The 27,150-nt window shown below is 39.9% G+C and overlaps 1 protein-coding gene across 1 annotated transcript in view; it reads left to right on the top strand.

The window, feature by feature from the left end:
• The window catches only part of CNST (consortin, connexin sorting protein), an 84,746-nt gene extending 73,890 nt beyond the window's left edge, over window positions 1-10,856 (top strand). Inside the window, exons 10-11 of the mRNA XM_068986491.1 lie at window positions 8,885-9,020; window positions 10,651-10,856. Of these exons, the coding sequence (XP_068842592.1) occupies window positions 8,885-9,020; window positions 10,651-10,856 (342 nt within the window). The remainder of the gene's footprint in view (window positions 1-8,884; window positions 9,021-10,650) is intronic.
• The last annotated feature ends 16,294 nt before the right edge of the window (window positions 10,857-27,150 follow it).

Raw genomic sequence — 27,150 nt, 5'->3', positions numbered from 1 at the left:
TTTGCTTTGAAGCACAAACTTCTTTTTAATCCAAACAGTTTATTTCATGCTTTCAATGAAACTGTACTAAGGATGTCTCCCATGTGTCAGGTGATGGAGACGCAGGGAGGAGTCAGATGAAGTTCGTGGCGTTTGAGGGGCTCTCTGCTGCCACATCGGTCCATACTTCTGTGAACAGAGGATTCAGAACATAATTTCTTACTAACTAAATAATATTCACGGATATTTTTCCTGCCCTCAGGATCCACTGAGGCTCATAGCCTGTGTTCCTCCACATAACTGTGCTCTCCTTGTGAGTCCTTCTCTCCCAAATTCATCATTTCTTGTCAGTGACTCCGCCCTCACAGATCTCCTTACCACCTGTCACACTTTCTGCCACTGTGTTCATGGTAGACTGTAATGGTATGATCTCTCATTGCCATAGCTCTCTCTGCTTTCATTCTTTTGCCATTTCTGCATTGCTCAGCTCTGACTTCTGTGGAACTTGGCCCTGATAACCATTACCAGCACAATGGAAGTGTTTGTTGTTTTTTTTTAAACACTTAGGTTCATCATTATTTCATTAAGATGAGATAATTTATACAAAATCTCATAGAGAACTAATGTACAGTAATTCATTAATAAAGAAATATGTATCAATGAAACTTTTCTACGTTTGGGAAATGTTTTCAAAGCCAGAATAATTTTGCTAAGTAAAATAATAGCTTAGTATCCGAAGCATTGTTGTTCTTTCTTATGTAAAAAGAGAACCTAGAACCTGACACACTGTCATCAAACATATAATATCTACTGGTTTTTTTTGATCTTTTAAAAAAATTTGTTTTTAATGGCAGGATAATTGCTTTACAGTATTGTGTTGATGTCTACCAAACATCAACATGAAATCAGCCATAGGTTTACCCATGTCCCCTCCCACTTGAACATCCCTTCCACCTCCCTCCCCATTCTACCCCTCTCTACTAAAAGCATCAAAAACATTTATGTTCATTTCATAGATTCTTAAGAAAAAAGTTCATCACATGTGGAGTGTCTGTACGTTAGAGCGATTCACTCACTTATCCCCTCATTCAGTGATTTTTATGTAACTTCTGAGTGCCATGACATTACAGGTGCAGTGATTAAAAATTCAGAGAAGGATGCTGCATGTGTGAAGCCCCTGTCTAACAGTTGTCTGACTGCATGTGCTACCCGTTTACTGAATTTGAGTACCCTAGTTTTTAGAAAAAGATGAAATTTTTTCTCAATACCCATAATACCCTGACATTTTAATCTCAGAATGCAAACTCCTCTTACCCAGCAACCTAGTAATGCTAATACATCATTGACTTGCTTTGTTCTGCCCTGGGAGGGTTGCATTATTGTCTCTTAAAACTCTTTAGCTGTTCCTAGCATCAGACCCTTAGGAGGAAATATGCTATACAAGTTCAAGGAGGCAATAGGAACTAGCCTCATACTGCTATTGATAATAAAAGTCCACTCAGCTCATAGTAGGCTGCTACATATGTGGAGAAGAGGGAGTTGTTTTGTTTTCTAAATAAGTAGCACATCAAGTATTGGATAAATTTTTACAATAATTAATCTATTCACATTGAAAATAATCATAGTATGTAATTCAAGGATACCTTTATGAGCAGATTTTGGCAACACGATATGCCATAGGAAAATAAACCATTCGTTTTTCTTCATTTAACATATGTATGTGTAATCTGTTGGCAGAGATGGCATATGTTCAGAAAACTAAAGGCTTCAGATTCAAGCGATTTTTGTTTTTAGAAAAGACGTCATAATCTCTTTGCTCCTTTACTACTGCTTGGGTCTTTAAAAAACTTTTAATCTGAAAGAGGGCAACACGTGTTCCTTGTCCTGTGTCTATGTCGGCAGCATTACTTAGCTTTAGGTCTGCCTGTCTCACAGGAACCAAAATAGGGAAGGACATAACCTAGAACTTCTGATGGGGAGAAAGGTAACAACCCAGAATTGGTGTTGAGTTTGTCTCCGGAGAAACTAATCTAAGTGACTTCTGTGCAGTAGTCATCTCTGTCTCTTGGGTGGGACCGGGGATTAAGTTACATTAAGTAACCACTGTGGGATTCCCTTACCAATGTAAGATGCGAGGCTAGGATCAAGCAGCAGGATGTTAGGAAATCATATAATTAGCTCTTCCATGGATCTCAGACAAAGGAGAGTCTTAGAAACAGCAATCATGGTGTTTTTTTGAATGACTGTTTTAAGGGGAGCAGGGTAAGCCCAGCTTCGTCACCATAGAGGAAATATAGTCTTCTAATAACATAAGAGGGTGCATGGAAAATGCTTGACCCAGGATTTATGTAAGTGTCTAATGAGCCCCAGAGGATTATCCAGGGATTACCTATCCTTTCTCTGTGCCAGATGGTCTCATCTTTGCCTTTCTTTTTTATCCTGCCCTCTAAATTTTCTGATTACTTACTGCATCTCTTATTTGTCATGTCTCTTGGACCCAGCTGCTTTTCTTTTCCATTTAAATCGTTCTTTAAATTTACATCTTTACTGCCTGTTTCTGAACTCTTACAGTAGCTACTTAATAAGTTTCCCCATTGTTCATATCATCTTCTCCCCCTTCAAATGGTGTTATATTTAGTACTGTATAAAAGTCGTGCCTCAACAGGATCCCCCAGCCACTCAGGCAACATGGGTAAATGAAATGACTCAGTCAGTTATAGGTGATGGGGGAACGTTCCCATTTCTTATCTAGAAAGCTGAATAGCTTTTTGAAATTCTCTAGGTGCAACCAAACACACCTGAGGGTCTGGATCTAACACATAAACTGCGCGTTTAAACCTCTGCTATAAAATGTTTGCTTGTCAGTCTTTTCCCATGACTCCATTTGGCTCCAGGATAAGGGCTGTATAGTAAATGGCTTGATATTCGAGACACTTGGTAATCTAGCCCACTTTCCCTTTCCAGCACCATCTCCTGCTGTTCCTTTGTTCTAAAACTGTTACTGTTGTCAGCCTGGCTTCCCTGCTGCCTCTCAGGTATTATTCGAATATTGTCGCCTCTGGTCTTCACCTTCTGTGTTAGTCTTAGTCTGCTCTGGAGTGACAAACGCTTTCCCCACACATTTATTTCTTGTCCACTCTCGAGGTCTAGGCTCTGCCTTTTTAGCATGTGGAGTGCCAAGCACAATGCCTGTCATGTGCAATACTCAATAAATCCTAGCTGCTGCCATTATTTCTTGATCACCAAAGTCCATAATGTTTTTTCCTTTGACTTGCAGATGAGGGAGGGGCCTGAACATCATTCCTCCCAAAGTTCTGTCTACCTGTCCTGTTATTAAAGGGCACACACATGTGTTTGTATATTGCCCTCTTCACTAAATTGCAAGCTTCTGAAGGGTGAGGATCCTGTTGAATGCATTTTTGTATTCTCTGCAAAGCCCAACAGCCACCCGTATACCATAAGCCTTCCCCTGCTCCTCTTTTCTTTTTTTGACCTAGTTCACTTAGAAAAATTAATCAGCTTTAAGGATAGATTTGGTTTTGATTATTTTAAGGGGAAAGGCTATGTTATTTGAGTAAGTATAAAGTAGCCTGCCCTCATGATACTTACTCTCTAGAGGGAGAGACACATAATAAGGTCACATAAAAATAAACAGTACCATTTTATATATTGATAATGGCTCTGAAGAAATTTTAGCAGGATGAAGGGGTGTAGAGAGACCAGAGTACTGGGTAGGGTGGAGGAATGGGCTCTGGCTAACCAGGGTGGAGGGGAGGGCAATGAGGGGACCAGCAGGAAGGCCAGCCAAGCTGGAGCACAGTGAACAGAACGGTAGGACGTTCAGGTGGAGAAGACAAGCTGAGCGAGTTCCTTGAGGGCCTTGTAGACCAAGGTGAGGAACTGGAATTAAACTTAACCGGTGGTAACATTTTAAGGTGGATTTTGAGCAGAAGATGTGATTTTATGTTTCCTGCCTGCTCTACGGAGACTAGAAAAGTGGAGGCAGAGGCCAGAGAAAGGAGATCAATCCAGTTATTGCAATTATTCAGGTGAGAAATAGTGAAGGACTCAGTAGCAATGGATATGGTGAAGATATATTTTTAGGAAGGAGGACCTAACAAGATTTGCTAATGGAGCAGTTTTGAGGGAAAGAGAATCAGGAGTTCTGTTTTGGAATCTACCTTTGGAATCATTTAAAATGATTTACTGGGGATTAAAAAGTGGGATGGTATCTTGACATTCTTACCCATTTCTTGTCCTATTTTATACTTATTAAATTGTCCCTTTAAACAAATAAAACCTAATTACAAAAACAAACAGATAGTGCCTAATTTAGAAACTTAGGTGCATTATAAAACTCATATTTTTATTTTAAAAAACTTTTTTCTTTTTAAATTAATCTTGGAATAATTCAGTATCACTGAACTTCATCATCATTTGTTTTGCACTCTCCGAATTGCAGTGTTCTAAGATGCAGCACTGTGGGGTTGGAGATAACCATTGTGTTCTTTCTAGAAGATGACTTTCCTCCATTTAGCCTCAGTTCTTGTTGCTCCAGCTGTGACTTGTTATGTTAATTTGCTGTAGTAGTAGCCATGACATTAATCTACTTCCAGATGAATTGAATGACACAAATGTTCTTTCATCTAACCATCTCCTCCCCAGTGTCTCTAGATAGATTTAGCCATTAGTATAAGTATCTCTTAATTCAGATGACTTATAAGGATTTGTTGTATAAAGTGCTTTGGAAAGACAAAAGAAACTTACTAGGTTTATTTGAAAGTTCTGTTCATCTCACTTTAATTGTAATATATAACAAATGACACTAAGCAAAATTTTAATAATCATAGAAAATAAGATTTCTTCACATTAAGAACATGGCAGGAGGTTTAATCTTGTGTTTGTATTCAACTTTGCCAATAACTGGTGCTACAAATGTAAGCAAGTTATTTAAGCTGTTTCAGCTTGACTTCATCTGTAAAATAGGACTTAAGTATGACATATTATGTAAATGTCTTTACAGAAAGTGTAGAGATTCACTAAATTATAGTTCTTATTATGGAACCCAGATCTAAAGGACCAAACAGAGAACCATGACTTTTTCTTTCAGTGAAGAATAGTAGCAGAAAACTTGACATGTGTTTCCACAGTGAGATTGCTGGCGTTCAAGCTATTTGTAATATACTAATATGATTTATGAATATTAATTATCAAGTTAGTTGCAAACCAAGCAAAATTTGCCAGCCTTAAGGTTCTGGGTTGAGCAAAGCCTAGGTCAATAAAATAATATTATTTAATATCTATTTTCTCCTTTGAGGAGACAGATTTAATAGCAAGGACTGTCTGTTTTTTTTCCTTGTCATATTATGATTTCTTGTGCCAGCAGAGTTGCAGAATAATCTTGTTTTTATAACCAGTTCATTCTTAAAATGCTGTTTGTGATGATCATTGATATTTGAGGGGATGTGCAGGAGAGCTATTTATTTACAAATATACAGAGCTACCGTGCATGCTAACTCGCTTCAGTTGTGTCCAACTCTGTGCAGCCCTATGGACTGTATCCTGCCAGGCTCCTCTGTCCATGGGATTCTCCAGGCAAGAATACTGGAGTGGGTTGCCATGCCCTCCTCCGGGGGATCTTCCCTACAAAGAGATGGAACTCGTTTCTCTTATATCTCCTGCATTGGCAGGCTGGTTCTTTACCACTAATGCCACTTGGGAAACCCATGCAGAGCTAGGTCAGGTGGATATTTCATTGTTTTTTTTTAAATTCTGCACTAATTCGTAGTGTAGCACCAGTAACAATTACACTAATTGCAGCTTAGACATTCTTTTTGTTCTCAGTGTAAAGGCTTGGTATACTTTGTTTTAGTAGGAAAGGAATTTGGTAATTGAAGTGGGAAACTAAATTTAGTTTAGTGTTATTTTCTCTCTTTTTCTTTTTTTTGCTGTACCATGTAGCTTGTGGAATCTTAGTTCTCCCAACCAGGGGTTGAACCCGGGCCCTCAGCAGTGAGAGCACAGAGTCCTAACCACTGGATCACCAGAGAATTAGCTAAATTTAGTTTTTAAAGCTTTGTTTTTTGAGGTTTAAAATTTCTTAACTTTTAATCTTAAAATTAAAAGGCATAGAAGCATAGAATTTTTTTTCAAGTAGTTTGAATAAGATACATTTCTGTGTCCCCTAAACTTAGAAACACTTGGCAAACTTTTGAATGAGACCCAAGACTAACACCTTGATCTTGTTTTAACTAACTTGCCCTTCTACCATAAAATTAAACTCTGCCAAAGCCATTTCTTTAATTTTTTGTTCAATTGCCTTAGCATGGTAAGTAGGAATTTCCAGGCTAGGTGTAGGTTCTAAGACCTTTATTCAAAACTCCTCCCAGAACAGAAAAGACCTGTCTTCTGAGAGTTTCCCTTTTGGCTTGCATCTCCTATGCCTAAACTTAGTCCCACCATCCCTATAGTCTGTAGGACCAGAGGGCAAGTAAAAAAGAAGGATCCCTGGAGAAGATCCCTGAGCAAGACTAAAGGGAAATAACAGAAAACAGCGCATTCCTTCACTTCAGACACTGTCTTGCTGAAACACGTTCTTGGTGGGAGAGAAAAAGGAAAAGAAAGTAAAGCCTGTGGTTAGATTTTTTGCGAGGAATTAAGGGTTGAGTGGGGAGGGTGTCAAGATAGCATGCTGGCTCATCCCACATAACTATAATTCCTCATACTCTTTCTTCTTCCCTCTTTAAAAAATTTGCCAAAGTTCACTGCCACCCATGGTAAATAAGATGGGGCCACTTGGAAAGGCTTGTATCCTGTAACTACTTGACTTCTGGAGCCAAACACCCCAAAATTAGGCCAGGCATGAGCTAAAGTGGGGGCCTAACAGCTCCTGCACCTAGGTCTTAGAAGCACCATCTGTGTCTTTCCAGATGATTTGGAGAGTTTCTCTTGGCCTTTCACCATCCATTTACTCATAGTTGCAGTTCTTTAGATTCACTGTTGGGTCTGTTTCTTGAATTTACAGATTCAAAACTCAGATCACAGTGATATACAGTTAATAGTGATGCAATTCTGGGGGTCTTCTTCAGAGCTATTCTTAATAGAATTGCTTATTCTAAGTAGTTAAAGCAACTTGAAAGCACCTGTGATAGGTGACGTCACTTTTGGTAAATACTATTTTATGGAGAAAATTGATAGTAAAGTAAATGAATCTATGAAAAGTTAATTTCCATTTCCCATGTCTTGCCCTTCAGAAACTTATTAGGACTTCTTTTTCTCCCTTAAGTACCCAGTACTTGTAAAGTTTTTCTTTGTTTTACAAAAGATTCTCTTTAATGTTTTGCTTTCTGATGAAAGATTGAAAAACTATTCCTTTACATAATTTGTACTTATCATTTTAATGTCACTAAAGTACTTTAGCTTTCTCAAAAGAACTACATCATCTGAAATACATATTTTCTATAAAAAGAATAAGTTACTGACATTGATTTTTTTTTTTTTTTTGAGATAATGGTTTCTATAGACCCATGTTCAGGGAAGCCCAGTAGAAGACAATATTGAGTTATTTGACCCTAAAAGCCTTGAGTTATAAAAAGAACTAATGGAATCTATAATATTTATGTATAATTTAGTATCAGAGATGGTTGGCTGGAACTCCAAATAATTTATTATCAGAGATGGTTGGCTGGAACTCCAAGTCATATTAAGTATTTTATACCATTGATCAGATAAGTGACATTACAGGAAGTGGTCAGCTTACAGTGATGTGATACCTGCAAATCACTGACACGTACAATGTTAGGCACACAGTGCCCAACTATGTCATCACCTACAGCTTGTCCAAGAAGGCAGCCACAAGTCAACCTGTGTGAATCAACCTACTGCTTAGGGGGCCTTTGGTAAGCCCTCTAGTTTCCCAGCCTGGCTCTACGAACCAATTCTCTTCTCTTTCTCCCTACACCTCGGAGTCTTTTCATTCCAAAATGGCAAGGGTTTCTGTTTTGTCTTTGATCCTAAATAAAGGGAGGAGGGTGGAGGGAGAGGAGAGGTATCCCAAGTGAAAACCAGAAAGACAGCGTAGAAAGGGGTAGAGGTGGGGGACTAAAGAGATAATAGCAAACTCTATGAAGGGTCAAATATTGAATGTTTTAGACATTATGGCCTGTATTTAGTTTTCCCATCGTAGCAGGCATACACAATATGTAGATGAGTGAGCTTGGCTGTGTTCCAATTAAATTATATTTACAAAGCTAGGCAGTGGGCCTTTGGCCTACTGGCCATAGTTTGCCACGCTATGCATACTACAGGGTAATACGTGCCTAGTAAACTGGATCTGAGAGAGAGTCTAGAAGAGAAGTTCGTAAAGTGTTTAGAGCACTGTAACATTATTTAGTAAATGTGTAGTTTCTCAGAGAAATTGAGGACAACACTGACTTTGATGTTAGAAGTTGGTATCAAGTATATTTTTAGCCTCACATACTCATTTCTTAAAAGTTGCTGATGAATGAAAAAAAAGCCTCTGTTGTAAAGCAAAACCCAGCACTCATGATTAAGCAAAGAAGGGCAGAAAGGAATCATTTTATAGATGACGTAACAGGTAAGGGGAGCTTTAAAGGAGGCCTGATTTCCAGTCGGTGCTGTGTCACACTGCCTGGCCCTGGATTCAATTCAAGGCTTTAGAAAAGAAATCAGTTTTAGAAGTCTGTATTTGGCAGTATCTGAATACAAGTGAAAGTATTACTCTGTAAAATTTTGATAATTGTTATTTTTTTCCCCCCCTATGGTTAAAACTCCAATAGGAATTCTAACACTTGTTGAATTGAATTAGCCTTCTTACCATTACATGTAAAATATCACTGAAGTGTCTTCCCACGGTATAACAGACGGTTCTTGTCATTTCTGACAGGTTGTTCCTGCTGAAGGACTGGTCTCTATATTGAAGAAGAGGAATGATGCTGTAGGAGATCATCCCGCCCAGATGCAGCAGAAAGCACCCAAGCGAAGAGTGAGATTCCAAGAAATAGACGACAGCTTAGATCAAGGTAGAGTGCTCAGCACTGTGTCTGGCACAGATTTGATCCGTGTTTGCCAAAAGAATGAATTAACAATAAGATGTTTGGTAATAGGATTTGTAAAGAATATGTAGACTTAGTTGCATTATATAAAGAATCACAGAGAAGTGAACTATCATAAGTTCTTAAGTAAGTCCTAAGTATTCTGTTTGCTCAAATAAGTGACCAGTTGCAAGTTCATCTCCTTGCCTGCCTGTCCCACAGATAGTGGTCAGTGTTCAGAGCTCATCTCAGTTTCTTTGTGTAGTGTTTTGTTTTCTGACTTTTTGTTTTTAGTGAGCCTGCTGTTTTTGTCTTCTTTTCAGTGGCAGTCAATACTCCTTGATTGTTGTGGAAAATATTTATAAATTACAAATATATTCTCTTTGGTGATTTCTTCTCGACTCTATGGGAAAAAAGTGTCTCTCAAGAGCAGTAGTTTAACACTGTTGCTATTGTTTGATTTTTTTTTTTCCCCTCCTGGGCTTGTATTTAAGGTTGTTGTTAAGTTTACCTAAGGCCTAGGTAAATCAGAGTAGAAACATGGCCTAGAATATGTCAGTGTGCTTTTCATGTTTATAAAACAACTGCATTATTAAATAATGATGTCAATGTGTAGACACAATTTCTAAGTATGACATAAAATGATAGCAGTAGCTGTTTCTAAATTTTTACAACTATAAAGCTGGCAGGAGCCATGGAAATAATCTGTTCTCACTCCTCATTTTTACCTCTGAACCTTGCTTGTAACTATCACAGTCTTCTCCAGATAAAGTGCTCAGTTCTTTGTGCCAATTGGTACTGAATTGTTGCCTAGTAGGAGGAACCCTGGATTAGAATTGACAGTCCCTAGTTCCCTTAGGAACCATCTCATCTTAGACTAAGTCATATAACTTTGCTCAGTAGCCACCTGCGCTTCTTGGCCTCCACGTTGGACAGCACAGCTCGAAACAGTGTCAGTGCATGTAGACAAATAAAACAAAATAGATGTTTTAATAAATTGTATCTAAATGTTTGTATATAAATATATGATAAAGAAATAGCTGAAAAAACACATAAAATAGATTGCTAACAAAGATAAGAGGGTGAGTGGGAATCATGGCAAAAACAGAAAAGATGATAAAAGTATTGAACTGACCAAAACCCTCCCCCAAAAACCAAGAAACACAGCACAAATGATACAGTCTTTTTTATTTGTATGTATAAAAAGTATACGAAGTATAAACTATTAAATCTCTTAAGGTCAATTAACTATGAAGAGCTGCTAAACTAAATATGTCAGTCAAAGGAGAATACAATTACATAATCCTGTTTCTAAAAAAATCCTTAACCACATGTGTTTGATCTGAGATGTACTGCCAGATTTCTTCTTCTTTTTTTATGGAAGTGGTTACATCCATTGGATAAATGAACTGGTTTTAATTTTAGCATTCACAAGTTCCACAGGTGTCTGTCTTTATGGTAACAGGTCCTCGTACAGTCATTGATACACTAGCTTTCTAACAGGGACCATCCATAGAGGACTAATATTACAAACATCTGGTTATCTTAATCGGTGAGACAAGATACTAGAATTTGATTCTTGTGTCAGCTTAACCTTACTCTGTTTTCCTGTTTGCAGATGAAGTTGGAGGTGGTTCCTGTATTTTACTGGTCTTGCTGTGCATAGTGACGGTTTTGCTTAGTGTGGGAGGAACTGCGTTATACTGCACTTTTGGTGACATGGAGTCACCCGTTTGTACAGACTTTGCAGACAACATGGACTTCTATTACACTAAGTTACTACAGGGAATAGCGGAACTTAAACACTGGATCTACCTCTCCTAGCAAGCGTTCACGAGGGACAGGCATGCTGGCAGTGAGCATCACAGAGGGAGACTTTCTAAGCAGCTTTTATTTCAGGAGTTCTGTAACATGCGCCGCCCCCCGCCCCCCCGCCGCCTCCCCACAGAGGAACAACAAACATCAGAAACAACAACTGTAAATGGCAATCCAGAGGAGCTCTCAGAATAATCACATAATGAAGCGATAATGATCTGAGCACTGTGGATGGAGGGAATGGTCTTTGAACAGCATGTCCACCTCCCCCTCGCTGCTTCCTAGTGTAATGAGCTACACTGAGCAGAATTAGACAGGGCAGTGCTGGAGCCAAACCATTTTTGGCTACCTTCAAGCTAATGGTTGACTTCCCTGGTGGCTCAGATGGTAAAGCATCGGCCTACAATGCGGGAGACTTGGGTTCAATCCCTGGGTCGGGAAGATCTCCTGGAGAAGGAAATGGCAACCCACTCCAGTACCCTTGCCTGGAAAATCCGATGGACGGAGAAGCCTGGTAGGCTACAGTCCGTGGGGTCGCAAAGAGTCAGACACAACTGAGCGACTTCTTCACTTCACTAAGCTAATGGTTAAAGGACACTGTTGATTTACAATTGTTGGTCCAAAGACATTGCTTCCAGCCATCCCGCAATAAGTTTGTGTGTAATGAAAAGGCGTTTCCTTATGGTTTCAGTGTCTTTTTTAGTTCACGTTGGGAGCTATATAATTTAGGCTTTGTGCACTCTTTCCAGATTCTGTTTTCCACTTGCAAAATGGTTTTGTGTGTGTGTGTGTGTGTGTGTATTTCAGACAGTTATCATAAGCAAAAACCCAACATAAAATAACAAAGAATATTCTTTCAACATGACTACAGATGTGCAGGCACAAAACTTTCAAGAAGGCTTAACTGTGGAACAGATGAATTATAGAAATCTTGGCCCTGAATTGAGAAACTATGACAGATACAGTGACACTTAACTTGGTTAACTAGCCAGAAGTTCATCACAGGCCTAGAGATAAAACTGAATAGCTCCCTCTGAGTCTCAGGCAACCAGTTTCATCATGGATTCAATGCTTCCTGTAATGAATGCCAGATTCAGCTCAATTCAGTAAAGACCTACTGAGCACCTATTATGTTCTGAGAATCTCCCTTCTGCAAAGATAAATAAGATATTAGTTCCTGCTCTAGATGTTTTGATCCTGGTCTTAGGTAAAATAAACTAATATTTTAATGAATGAAATTAAATCATCATATATAATTCAGTATTAGATCAGACATTCAGATGCTTGAATGTGCATTCATATCATGGGCTTAATTCAGACCTAATACGGGGTCATTAGATGAAAATTCAGTCATATCTTAAATAGACAAATGTCTGATTTTTGTTTAAATCTGTCAGTTTTCCTTTCCTAAAGTACAGTGATCTAACAATTAGGAAGCCTTTCTTTAACTTTTTTATCTCACTGATAGCATTCTAAAAGAAACAAAACACATGGATTATAGTTTTCTAGCAGTGATCATTATTTCATGTTTTTCCATTAGGATCATTTGAAAGAAAAAGAGAATTTTCTTACTAGTTGTTACTGGCTGGTACAGTACATCCCTTCATGTTTCAGCTTATTTATTTAGACTTATGATTTTTAAAGGGCTTTTTATAGAAGTTGAAATTGTGTCATTTAGCATGCATTTGGTTATACCTGATATTTAATTACTGTATACTTAGTGTTTTGATTTTCTATAATTTCAACTCAGTGTGTTTTTAGGCTTATTTTTAAATTGATGTTTTATTTTTACTTATAATACTGTTTGACTTGTCTCTATCATGCCACCATAAACTATAATATTTTCAAGGATTATAGATCAAAGATATTTATTTAGAAGTGTACAAGATACTGAAATCTAGATTCCTTATACTTAAGGCTGATTTTATTAGAAGATTATTTTAATGTTCTATGATAAATTTTAAGAATTTGTATTCAACTTGTATGTAAATATATAAAATGCTGATGGTACTATCTTATGTGGTTCTGTAAGAGACATTCACAAAGTCTACTGTGTGGGTATCCCCAACAGAGACGAACCTCTTCTGTTTTACCCTCATGATTTCTAGTTACAGAAATTTGGCAATGCTGATTTCTGCCGGTTTTATGTCAAGATAAGTCAAAATTTCCTTCCTGTTCCTTTTTTTGATCACTATTGAAGTTCTAAATAATCTGTAGTATTACATTGGCCACCAGGGCCATTGCTTCTGAAACTGAGGATTTCCTGGGTGCCTTCACACTGAGGGGAAAGACCTGAGATGACGCTTTGGTCCCTGGAGGCAGCTGCATCTCAGGAAAGCCACGCTTGTCCTCACTGTGTCGCATGGAGAGGGAGCTGAGCTCAAGAGCATACTGAGGTCTTGATTTAAAATAGGCATGAAATCTCACCTAGAAAAACTAGGGCAGCTTTTAAAAATGTAATGGTCATTTATTGCATGAATTGGAGTAATTCCATCTGGTGATGGGAGAATTGTTATCTCTCACATAAAAAATTCATCCAGTTTTACTATCATGTAATTTTTTCCTGTCATTGGAAAGTACTGACAACGATTTGTAACTAATCTTCCTTAAAAACTGTATTTGGGGGTAACAGATCAAGCTTGTAATTTAAAATCTACACCAACAAAATGTCTCAGAGAGTTTATTTGAACCTCTTGGGTACTGAGAAAAACCGCTTTATTTAAAGTGAAAGTAAAGTAATTTCAGAAGTTGGTCTCTGGCCCCGCAAGTAGATTACTTTGGGTAGTCTAATAGGTCCCTACGTAATGCTCCAGTGCTTCTAAAACATCTCCCCATCTGCCTGAAACAGCCACTGAAATTCACTGTAAAAATTCATTCCTTCAGATTTAAAAATCAAATCTCTCTGGGAGGTTTACTATATTGAGTTGTGAATTTGTGTATTATGCTAAGAGGATTTAAAATTTGGAGGTAGGCTTTGTTTTGAAAGGACAGATGTGAATTGGGTCTTGCTGAAATGGTAAGGTGGAGAAAGGGATAGGAATTGAGAAATGAAGAGGGAAGATTGGGAAAAGAAAAAAGAAATCTTTTACCTTATACTTGTATTGCTGAAGCTGACTTTGTGGCATTTAACCCCAATCCAGAGAGAGACTAAATGTTTGTGTTCCCACTAACGTGACCTGTATAACTCTATTCATTTCTGTGGGCTCAGTTCATATTAACTTACCCTTGTGGCACAGTGGTAAAGAATCCGCCTGCCAATGCAGGAGATGCGGGTTCAGTCTCTGTCAGAAAGATCCTCTGGAGAAGGAAATGACAACCCACTCCAGTATTCTTGCCTGGAAAATTCCATGGACAGAGGAGCCTGGTGGGCTACAGCCCATGGGGTCACAAAGGTGTCGGACACAACTAACCAACGTTTTCAGTACACTTGTATACTTACTTATGAAGTGTACATAGATTTTGCACGTTTATTCATTTGATGCTTAGATCAGTAAGCATACATCCCTTAAATCAGGCCTTGTAATTTCAGAATCCATTATAAATTCACTTCTATTATGTTGCTTCCATCTTCAAAAAGAGTAAGAGTGATCTAAGGTTTATGGTACAAATTCTGGTGCCAGCTGATATTTTAATAAACTCAAGGATAAATTAGTGAGCCTTATGTGCTAAAGAATTTTCTTTAAGGAATTCTGGGAGCATTTCAATCTCTTGGTGGAGGCTACTAGGCATCTCTTCTTCGCAGTCCTAGGAAGAGTTCAGTCCTAAACTCAATCTCTTGCCTGTTGCTCCAAAAACACTGCAGTACCATGAGCGACAGTGTTAATTGTTATCTGTACCTTGACAAACTGGAATGCCTACAGTTTACCTAGCACTGAGCTGGGTGCTGGGGCTCTCAAAACAAGAAATGGTACCAGCTTAAAGAAATTAGCATCTGGCAAGGTAAATATATTTGTGAAAGGGAAGGGAGAATGAAGAAACAGAATACTACGACTCATGGAGGTGGAAGCTTAAGTTCATTCCTTTCTATCATGTATCAGGCATTAGGAGTAAAAATAAAGTTCTGTCTAGCCCACCTGCATAGCACCTTGATAGACAGGAATCTTCTCCAGGCAAAATCCTGGTAACTACTACTTTTTGCTTCTTGTTAGCATTTGTGGCATTAATAGTGGATGGGCTTTCCAAGAGTAAAAAGCTTCTTGGCAGGAGCCTTCTTCAAAATCTAAAGTCTGAATAGCACTAAATAGCACAATGAAAAACTTTCTCACAGAACTGCGTATCTAGATGCTTCTCCAGTAAATTCTAGCAGTCATGTAAGTAAGAAATAGCAGCTATCCAACAAAACACTCTTTCAGAAGGAGAAAATGGACTTCCTAATTCATTTTACGAAAATAATACTGATCCATAGACCTGACTGGAATGCAAAAGTAGGAAATCAAGAAACACCTGGGGTAAAAGGCAAATTTGGCTTTGGAGTAATGGAATGAAGCAGGGCAAAGGCTAATAAAGTTTTGCCAAGAGAACACACTGGTCATAGCAAACACCCTCTTCCAACAACACAAGAGAAGACTCTACACATGGACATCACCAGATGGTCAACAATGAAATCAGATTGATTATATTCTTTGCAGCCAAAGATGGAGAAGCTCTATACAGTCACCAAAAACAAGAGCAGGAGCTGACCTTGGCTCATATCATGAACTCCTTATTGCCAAATTCACACTTAAATTTAAGAAAGTAGGGAAAACCACTAGACCATTCACGTGTGACCTAAATCAAATCCCTTATGATTATGCACTGGCAGTGAGAAATAGATTTAAGGGACTAGATCTGATAGAGTGCCTGATGAACTCTGAATAGAGGTTCATAATATAGTACAGGACACAGGTATCAAGACCATCCCCATGGAAAAGAAATGCAAAAAAGCAAAATGACTGTCTGAGGAGGCCTTACAAATAGCTGTGAAAAGAGAGAAATGAAAGCAAAGGAGAAAAGGAAAGAAAGAACCATCTGAATGCAGAGTTCCAAAGAATAGCAAGGAGAGATAAGAAAGCCTTCCTCAGCAATCAATGCAAAGAAATAGAGGAAAACAACAGAATGGGAAAGACTAGAGATCTCTTCAAGAAAATTAGAGATACCAAGGGAACATTTCATGCAAAGATGGGCTCGATAAAGGACAGAAATGGTATGGACCTAACAGAAGCAGAAGACATTAAGAAGAGGTGGCAAGAATACACAGAACTGTACATAAAAGAGCTTCACGACCAAGATAATCATGATGATGTGATCACTCACCTAGAGCCAGACATCCTGGAATGTGAAGTGAAGTGGGCCTTAAAAAGAATCACTACGAACAAAGCTAGTGGAAGTGATGGAATTCCAGTGGAGCTGTTTCAAATCCTGAAAGATGATGCTGTGAAAGTGCTTCACTCAATATGCCAGCACATTTGGAAAACTCAGCAGTGGCCACAGGACTGGAAAAGGTCAGTTTTCATTCCAATCCCAAAGAAAGGCAATGCCAAAGAATGCTCAAGCTACTGCACAATTGTACTCATGTCACATGCTAGTAAAGTAATGCTCAAAATTCTCCAAGCCAGGTTTCAGCAATACGTGAACTGCGAACTTCCAGATGTTCAAGCTGGTTTTAGAAAAGGCAGAGGAACCAGAGATCAAATTGCCAGCATCTGCTGGATCATTGAAAAAGCAAGAGAATTCCAGAAAAACATCTATTTCTGCTTTAGTGACTATGCCAAAGCCTTTGACTGTGTGGATCACAATAAACTGTGGAAAACTCTGAAAGAGATGGGAATACCAGACTACCTGACCTGCCTCTTGAGAAACCTATATGCAGGTCAGTAAGAAACAGTTAGAACTGGACATGGAACAACAGACTGGTTTCAAATAAGAAAAGGAGTACATCAAGGCTGTGTATTGTCACCCTACTTATTTAACTTAGATGCAGAGTACATCATGAGAAATGCTGGGCTGGAGGAAGCACAAGCTGGAATCAAGATTGCCAGGAGAAATATCAATAACCTCAGATATGCAGATGACACCACCCTAATGGCAGAAAGTGAAGAGGAACTAAAAAGCCTCTTGATGAAAGTGAAAGAGGAGAGCAAGAAAGTTGGCTTAAAGCTCAACATTCAGAAAACAAAGACCATGGCATCTGGTCCCATCATTTCATGGGAAATAGATGTGGAAACAGTGTCAGACTTTATTTTTCTGGGCTCCAAAATCACTGCAGATGGTGACTGAAGCCATGAAATTAAAAGATGCTTACTCCTTGGAAGAAAAGTTAAATAAAAAAAGTTAGATACCAACCTAGATACCATATTCAAAAGCAGAGACATTACTTTGCCAACAAAGGTCCATCTAGTCAAGGCTATGGTTTTTCCAGTGGTCATGTATGGATGTGAGAGTTGGACTGTGAAGAAAGCTGAGCACCAAAGAATTGATGCTTTTGAACTGTGGTGTTGGAGAAGACTCTTGAGAGTCCCTTGGACTGCAAGGAGATCCAACCAATCCATTCTAAAGGAGATCAGCCCTGGGTGTTCTTTGGGAGGAATGATGCTAAAGCTGAAACTCCAGTACTTTGGCCACCTCATACAAAGAGTTGACTCATTGGAAAAGACCCTGATGCTGGGAGGGATTGGGGGCAGGAGGAGAAGGGGACGACAGAGGATGAGATGGCTGGATGGCATCACTGACTCCATGAACATGAGTTTGAGTGAACTCCGGGAGTTGGAGATGGACAGGGAGGCCTGGCGTGCTGTGATTCATGGGGTCGCAAAGAGTCGGACACGACTGAGCGACTGAACTGAACTGAACTAATAGACCTGACACTGGCCCTCTTAGAATTCCATCAAAATTTGAAGTGGACAGGCTGATTTTAAAATTTGTTTGGAGATGCATATGACCTAGAAGATAGCGGTGAACTTGTTAGAACAAAACTGGTAGACTTGAACTTCTTGATTTCAAAACTGAATGCTGCAATATTCAAAACTGTGGTTTGGCAAAAGGAAAGCCCTGAGTATGTGTTCAAGTGATCTAACGTGCCAAGGCAGTTAGGGGAGAAAGGACGTCTTCAACAAATAATGCTGAAACAACTCTATGTCTCACTAGAGAATAAACTTAAACTTTTACCTTACACAAAACAAAAATTAACTTTAAAATAAATGGATATAAATGCAAAAGCTAAAACTATTAAACTTCTAAAACAGAAAATCTTCACAACCTTTGAGTAAGTAAAGATTTCTTAGAATACAAAGTACACAAACCATAAAGGGAAAAAAGCTGATCAGCTGGACTGTTAAAACACATGCTCTTTGAACATGGTTAGGAAAATGAAAAAACAAGCTGAAGACAGGGGGTCGGAAATTCACAATAAATTTATCAAGTAAAGGCCTTGTATTCAGAATATGTAAAGATTTCATGCAACTCAATATTATGACAACCCATTTGAAAACCCCTTTCTGTACTGAATACAAGGCCTTTACTGGATAAATTTATTTACATTAGGCATTGTGTATATATACACAATGAGCACATGAGAAGTTGCTGAATATCATTAGTCATCAAGATGCAAATGAAAACTGATACCACCACACGCCTGCTCGAATGATTAAAAGACTGACATTAGCCCAAGAATGCAAGGGTGGTTCAGCCTAAGAAAATCAATGTAATTCATCACATTGATAGGATAACGAAAAAGAACTTCATGATTATCCCAATTGATGCAGAAAAAACATTTGACAAAATTCAACATTCTTTAAGGAAATTAAGACAGCAATTTCATTTGCAATGGAATCTGAAAGAATAAAATACCTAGGAATAAATTTAACCAAGAAAGAGAAAATTGTACATTGAAAACTATAAAACATTATTAAAGAAATGAAATAAAATCTATATAAATGGAAAGGTATCATTGATGAATGGGGAGATAATATTATTAAGTTAATAATACCTAAAGTGATCTACAGATTGAATGTAATCCCTATTTTGAGCCTATTTTGCCAAAGTAGAAAACCCAATTATAAAATTTATATGGCACTGCAAGGGGGCCCAAAAAGCCAAAACAGTCTTGAAAAAAGAGACAAAATTGGAGGACTCACATTTCCCAATTTCAAAACTCACTACAAAACTTCAGTAACCAAAACAGTGTGATGCTGGCATAAAGATAGACCTATAGACTAATGGGGGCTTCCCTTGTGGCTCAGCTGGTAAAGAAGCCGCCTGCAATGAGGGAGACCTGGGTTTGATCCCTGGGTTGGGAAGATCCCCGGGAGAAGGGAAAGGCTACCCACTCCAGTATTCTGGCCTAGAGAATTCAATGGACTGTATAGTTCATGGGGTTGCAAAGAGTCGGACACAAATGAGTGACCTTCACATACTCACTCACTCACTCACTCATAGACCAATGGAATAGAATTAAGAATCCAGAAACAAGCCTGTACCTCTTTGCCCAGTTGATTTATGATGAGGGCATCAGGTTCATTCAGTGAGGAAAGAAATAGTTCCAGGACACCTGGATTTCCACACCCAAAAGAAAGAAATTGAACCCCTGCCTCACAACATATACAAAAATCATCCCAAAATGGATCGATAATCTAAATATGAGCTAAACCCACAAAACTCTTAGGGGTGTATACAGCATAAGGTACATCTCCATGGCGATGAATTTGGGAATGGATTCTTAGGTATGACACCAAAAGTACAAGCTACAAAAGAGAAAACGGGTAAATAGGACTTCCTCAAAAAATATGTTTTTCAATTTGTGCATCAAAGGAAATTATCAAGATAATGAAAAGACACCCCACAGAAAGGGAGGACATATGTACAATTCAGATATCTGGTAAAGGTTAAATATCCAGAATATAGAAAGGTCATTGACAGTTCAACAAAAAGACAAGCAACCCAATTGTTAAATGGGCAAGAGACTTGAATACACATTTCTCCAAAGAAGATCTACAAATGATCAATAAATACATGAAAAGATGTTCAACATCATTGATCATCGGGGAAATGCAAATCAAAGCCACAAGATGAATGAAATGGTACATACACAGCATGGACAAACCTCAAAAACATGTCATGTGAAATAAGCCAGACGCAAGAACAAATAGTGTGATTTGACTTAAATATCTGTAATAGACAAGTTCAAAGAGGCAGGAAGTAGAACAATGGTTAACAGGGGCTGAAGGAAGAGGGAAAGGAAAGTTATATGGGTCTAAATGTAAAAGCTAAAACTTAACTGTTTCGGTTTGGAGGATAAAAAAAATTTTTTTAGGGTAATGGTGGCGATGGCGTCACAACTTTGCAAATGTACTTACTGCCGCTGAATTGTACACTTAAAAATAGTTAAAATGGCAAATTTTATGTTGCACAAATTTTACCACACATGCATGTGTGCACACTTGCTGCCAAGTGTTGGTGAGGATGTGAACCAACCAAATTCACATACACAGCTAGGGAGAATATGAAACATTACCAACCATTTGGAAAACAGCTTGGCAGTTTCTTATAAAGTTAAGTACAGATCTCTGCATGACTCAGCAATTCCACACCTAGGTTCTTACCTAAGAGAGATAAAATGGACAAAAGTCCATAGCAGCCGTAATAGCCAAAAAATGGAAACACCCCATAGTTCATCACTAACACAATAGAATATTATTCAGCAATAAAAAAGAACAAACTATGGATACATAAACAAACGTGGTTGAGTCTCTAACTATTCTGAGTTAAAGAAGCCAGGAAGAAGAGACTATATATTGTATGTTTCTGGTTATATAAAATTTTAGAAAGTGCAAACTAACCCCATAGCGACAGAAACAGATCCTTGAGGGGCAAAGGATGGTGGGAAGATGGATTATAAAGGTCACAGGGCAACTTCTGAAATTGATAGAAATGTACCTTGATTGTGGTCATAGTTTCATGGATGTCTACATCTTTCAAAATGCATTGTACACTTTACATAGATGCAGTTATGTGCATAAATTATACCTCAATAAAACTGTTATTAAAAAAGTTCAGTTTGTAGCTTCACAGTATCTCAAGGTATCATGAGTGGTAAGGGAATCATTGCTATTAGAATACTTTATTCCCTTTCACTGTTGTTGCTTATTTGGGCTACACAAAAATTTTGGTGACTTCCAAGTACCACCCCTTGTTTGTACAAGACCTAACTACTACACAACTGGCTACTTAGAAAGTGTCACAATAAGGTCCTTAGTTCGAAATGCCTTGATTTCAGTCCTAAGTCTGTTCACAGCTTTTGGATCTCTCTGGCTCTTTCAGAAATGTTGGGATAGTGATTTTTTTCTGTGCTTAAAAAATGCATAGAAAAAAGACTATGCTTTTTTTTTTTTCTACTTGATACAGCAGTCCAAATTTCAAACCCAATCTAATTATAGGTATTCTGTAAGGACAACCTGATCTCCCTCTGGCTGGAATACATTGATCAAGAGTGAGGTTTTGTGATTTTATTGCTTTTCTTAATTGCCTCAGATCAAGGGTCAGGAAGAAGATATGCACTTAGGGAACAGAGAAGGCTCATATCATTCATCAGAATGATGACAGCCCATAAATGGCTGGTTGTTATTTTCCAAGTACAAGATTGGAGGGTTGACAAGATCTGCACAAACTAAACAAGGAAGAAAAAAAAAAAATCCTTGCCTAAGCTTCTGGTCCAGACAGGAACTTAGTCTAAAAGTAACTATAAATATAGGCAGTCTGCTTTTTCTTTAATTTCATTTTTTCTTGATTGAAAAAACTAAATTATGTAGATAGGAATAGTAGTTCAGCCATCACTAGAGAGGAGATTAGGATATAGGATAGTTTAGTGGTAAATAAAAGGCAAAGAAGGAAGGCAGTCCCCACAGTTGGAATCTGGATGATGAATGAGATCACAGGAACTAGCTGTTTAGTCAGCTTCCCCTTCTATATATTTCTTTTTTTTTTTTTAGGTATTTTATTTATTTATTTGGCTGTGCCAGGTCTTGGTCCCAGCACACGGGATCTGGGGTCTTTAGTTCTGGCATGTTAGATCTACTTTCCTGACCAGTGATCAAACCCAGGTCCCCTGCACTGGAAGTGTAGCATTTAGCCACTGCACCACCAAGGAACTGCCCCTTCTTCTCTGTATTTCTAACGTAACTTCATGATCTTTTGAATAACCAAAAGTTTTCTATTTGCCATCATGGAGGAAGGACCACTTGGAAGTCTGTATTTGGTGGATAAATGCAATGGTGGGATCAGGGTCGGCGGAGGTTCTTTGAAGCTGTGCGTGAGGATAAGAGGTGGAAATCCACTCAGAGACTTGAAGTACCCACTGTGCCCTAAGCCCCTTTGGAGGAAGAGACTGCCAGGTGGTCCCTTCCCAACAAAGTGCTAAGTGCTGTGTCCCATCATCCTGAAACTCAGGCCACAGTTCTTTAGATCTGGGGCTTGGTGCCCCAGCCTGATGCATTCCTTCAAGCCTGAACATGAGGAAGGATAGTGATCCGGACACATGTCTAGTCTCCAAAACAACATCGAATTGGGAGTTTCAGTTAATAGTATCTGCCTGAGCAGATCCTCTCTCAGGTCCTTAGAATTTGGGGTCCAGACTTTGCATCCAGCCCTGGCAAATAGGAAGGAGGAGAAGTGGAGCAGACATCAGAGAAACCACATAGGCTGCAGTCCCCCAAACAACGGAGCCTCCAGAGCAGAGAGCGGAAACGTCTGGAATCACCAAGATCCCTCTCCCAAACAACGCTCCATTTCCAGAAGCCCTGGCACTTGGTGACCTTGGAAAGTGTCTCTTCCCTGCAAATGAAGAGGAAAAACTAGCTATGCAACAGCTCTTGTATGTAAGTATTGCCTGGCTCTTTAAAACCATGTTCCTTTAGAGTTATCAGGCAGGTGTTGTGTCAGAAATGAAGCTGGGATCCAAGGAGTTCCAGTGACTTCCTTAAGGTCAAAATCAAGAGAATAAGTCAAAGACTCTCCACTTATGAACATGAAGTTGGAAATATCTACAGAGCCTTTCTCCTGGGGGTGCCGCTGCATCCTCCTCCTACTGTTTTTTATTACCTACAACTTTGTACCCTAGATCACTATCACTATTGTCCCTCGATCACTATTGTACCCTCGATCACGATTACTCTGGGTCTTTGCTGTTGTTCAGTTGCTCAGTCGTGTCTGACTCTTTTGTGACCCCATGGACTGTAGCCCACCAGGCTCCTCTGTCCATGGGATTTCCCAGGCAAGAATACTAGAGTGGGTTAGAGTGGGTTTCCTTCTCCAGGGGATCTTCCTGACTCAGGGATTGAACCTGTGACTCCTGCATTGGCAGGCAGATTCTTTACTACTGAGCCACCAGGGAAGTCCACTCTGGGTCTTCAGTTCAGTTCAGTTCAGTCGCTCAGTCGTGTCCAACTCTTTGCGACCCCATGAATCACAGCGCTCCAGGCCTCCCTGACCATCACCAACTCCCAGAGTTCACTCAAACTCATGTCCATCGAGTCGGTGATGCCATCCAGCCATCTCATCCTCTGTCGTCCCCTTCTCCTCCTGCCCCCAATCCCTCCCAGCATCAGAGTCTTTTCCAATGAGTCAACTGTTCGCATGAGGTGGCCAAAGTACTGGAGTTTCAGCTTTAGCATCAGTCCTCCCAAAGAATACCCAGGGCTGATCTCCTTTAGAATGGACTGGTTGGATCTCCTTGCAGTCCAATGGACTCTCAAGAGTCTTCTCCAACACCATAGTCAAAAGCATCAATTCTTCAGCACTCAGCTTTCTTCACAGTCCAACTCTCACATCTATACATGACCACTGGGAAAACCATAGCCTTGACTAGACGGACCTTAGTTGGCAAAGTAATGTCTCTGCTTTTCAATATGCTATCTAGGTTGGTCATAACTTTCCTTCTGGGTCTTACATGTGGAAAAAAACCAGCAGAGGCATTTACTACATACTGCAGGCCACAGGCATGGGTAAGTTGGTGTGCAGGTCTTGTGTAATGGACTCTAGGGGACCCTAGTGAGAAGGCAGAGGTTTTCCTGGCAGACAATCTAAACATAGCCTAGGGATGCCAGATAAAATACAGGATGCCGGTTATCGCATGAGACAAATTTGTACGACACAATTGTTTGTTGTTTATCTGAAATTCAAATTTAACTGGGCATCCTATATTTTTGTTTACTAAATGAAGGCAACCCCTATCAGTGCCACAGCATAGCACAGACACCGAGGACGAGAGGGAGGGGCTCACGAGAGCCAGAGAAGCAGAGTGGCTTAGCCGCGAGGAGCTCTGGGGAGCAGCGTTCACCCCCCGTTTCTGGATTCCCTCAGTACCTGCCGTGTCTTGGTGTATAAACAGAAGACAGCACATCAACTCAGCGATTAAAATCAACATTTGTCTACAAAAGGGTAGAAAGCGGCCAGAATTTGTTGGTCAAAAAGATCCCCTGGAGAAGGAAATGGCAACCCACTCCAGTATTCTTGCCTGGAAAACCCCATGGACAGAGGAGCCTGGTGGGCTACAGTCTGTGGGGCTGCAAACAAGCCGGACACAACTGAGCACGCACACACAAGTAGTACTCAAAACTTAGTCTTACTTTAAAATTCTTTCAATCTAACACAGAAATGAGAATTTAATCCGAGCTTAGAATGTGATGCAAAAAAAGTAATGTAGTACTTTACCTGAGGCAAAAAACCTTCCGAATGTGGATCTGTGTGATGTTCATCCTACAGTGCTCGTGACTGTCAACAATCTGAATTCACGGAATTGTGTTTTACTCCTGGTTTTCAGATGGCACCGCCCAATAACGACAGAAGACAAGATGGTTGGATGGCATCACCAACTCAGTGGACATGAGTTTGAACAAGCTCCCGGAGACAGTGAAGGACAGGGAAGCCTGGTGTGCTGCCTTGGGGTCACAAAGAGTCGGACACGACTGAGTGACTGAACAACAGCAATAACACAAATAGAAGATATCGTCTCTACTGCTCCTTTTGTTTAGCTCCTAGGTCATCTAGTTTTTATTGAGCCCTTGTTGCAGATATATGAGTGGGGTGGTTGTACCTAGCCAAAACTAATTTATTCATTTCCTCCTCTAATGACAAAAGATGGCTTTTCCATTTGGCGTATCCATAGGCTTAGCTTTCGGCTGCCACCACTCTTCACCAACAACTACCTTTTAGCCCCTCTACCTTTTTGTCTTCACTCAGTGAAACCAGATTCTCAGGATGAGAGCTTTGGTCTTTTCAATCTGACCTCTCAGGACAGCAAACCCCATTTTCTGTTTAAAATGATTACTCATAAATAGAAGTACATTAGCGGTGGCCAAAATCCATCTGGTCGCTTCCCTTCTGTGCAGAGTGATGAACTGGCAAAAGGACAGGAAGGGGAGGGTGGGGGAGCAGGCGAGGCCGGGCCCTGCAGAGCCACAGTCTGTGCACAGATGCTACGCTCCTGGTGCGGCCTGGGAAGCACCCTCCCCAGAGCTCGCTGGCTGCAGCAGATACAGGACAGAGTAAATGCCATGTCTGCCTACACGTCTGCAAAGCGGCCTTGATTTGTCAGAGGCAAAAACAGTAAGAAGGGAGGGGAAAACAATGAACGATAAACAGGATTTCAGAAATCATGCATTTTGAGCATGTGTGTGTGTGTGTTTCCCCTGTCTGTTTAGTTACTATTCAGTCTAGCAAGGCATAAACACTTAAGAGATCAATCATTTAAATAACAATAAATTCATATGGCTAACATTGAAATTTTGTAGGTCTTCATTGCAGCCATGAAATTAAAAGATGCTTACTCCTTGGAAGGGAAGTTATGACCAACCTAGATAGCATATTCAAAAGCAGAGACATTACTTTGCCAACAAAAGTCCATCTAGTCAAGGCTATGGTTTTTCCAGTAGTCATGTATGGATGTGAGAGTTGGACTATGAAGAAGGCTGAGCGCCGAAGAATCGATGCTTTTGAACTGTGGTGTTGGAGAAGCCTCTTGAGAGTCCCTTAGACTGCAAGGAGATCCAACCAGTCCATTCTAAAGGAGATCAGTCCTGGGTGTTCTTTGGAAGGAATGATGCTAAAGCTGAAACTCCAGTACTTTGGCCACCTCATACAAAGAGTTGACTCATTGGAAAAGACCCTGATGCTGGGAGGGATTGGGGGCAGGAGGAGAAGGGGACGACAGAGGATGAGATGGCTGGATGGCATCACGGACTCGATGGACGTGAGTCTGAGTGAACTCCGGGAGTTGGTAATGGACAGGGAGGCCTGGCGGGCTGCAATTCCTGGGGTCACAAAGAGTCAGACACAACTGAGCGACTGAACTGAACTGAACATTGAAATGGTAAAAAACAAAAATCCCAAATGCAGGCCTGAATGAGGACAGAGTGGGAAGAGATGAGAGGTGAAAAGGTGAAAGTGAAAGTCACTGAGTCATGTCCCACTCTTTGTGACCCCATGGACTGGGTCTTCAGGCTCAGATTGGTGTACCCACCAAACATTCCTCCCTGTAATCATGTAAAGACAAGAGCTGATGTCTCAGAAAGGCATCTGGAAATTGAAAACTGGGGTCATTAAATTCAGATGACCCCCTGAATTCTCCAGGCCAGAATACTGGAGTGGGTAACCTTTCCATTCTCCAGGGGATCTTTCCAACTCAGGGATCAAACCCAGGTCTCCCACATTGCAGGTGGATTCTTTACCAGCTAAGCCATAAGGGAAGCCCAAGAATACTGGAGTGGGTAGCCTATGCCTTCTCCAGGGGACCTTCCCAACCTGGGAATCGAACTGAGGTCTCCTGCGTTGCAGGCAGATCCTTTACCAACTGAGCCACCAGGGAAGCCCTGAGATGAGAGGTACCTGTCTGCAAAAGCCTTTGTTCAGAAGGTGCTCACACAGCCAACAGACCTCTGCCCAGCACCTGTGTTCCCCTTCCCCAGAGGCCCAGAGACAGTGTCCCTGGGGAAACTTCCACAGCAACCTTTCTATGACCTCACATTCTGCGTGTTGTCTTAGCTACAAGGTGGAAAGTGCAGTCAGCCACTGCATTCTTTCTTGGGCTACTTATGGGTTAGGACCCTCCCAACCTCACCCTTTCCTCCTTAAATATTCTAGCTCCTATTTCTAACAGTATTGTTTTCCCCTACTTTGTCACCTATAGGTTTTTTTGTTTTTGTTTTTGTTTTTTTAGTTCTTCTGTGAAATACTTTGGTAAAAATGAAAAGAAAAGTTTTACTATTCCCATTAAGGGTAAACTGAGAGAAGTGAGAAGCCTCAGAAGACCTCAAAAGGAGAGAAGCCCAGTTTTCAA

Source organism: Capricornis sumatraensis, chromosome 14 (assembly GCF_032405125.1).
Source record: "Capricornis sumatraensis isolate serow.1 chromosome 14, serow.2, whole genome shotgun sequence".
In the NCBI taxonomy this organism is placed as follows: domain Eukaryota; kingdom Metazoa; phylum Chordata; class Mammalia; order Artiodactyla; family Bovidae; genus Capricornis; species Capricornis sumatraensis.
This window is presented reverse-complemented; position numbering and strand designations above follow the sequence as displayed.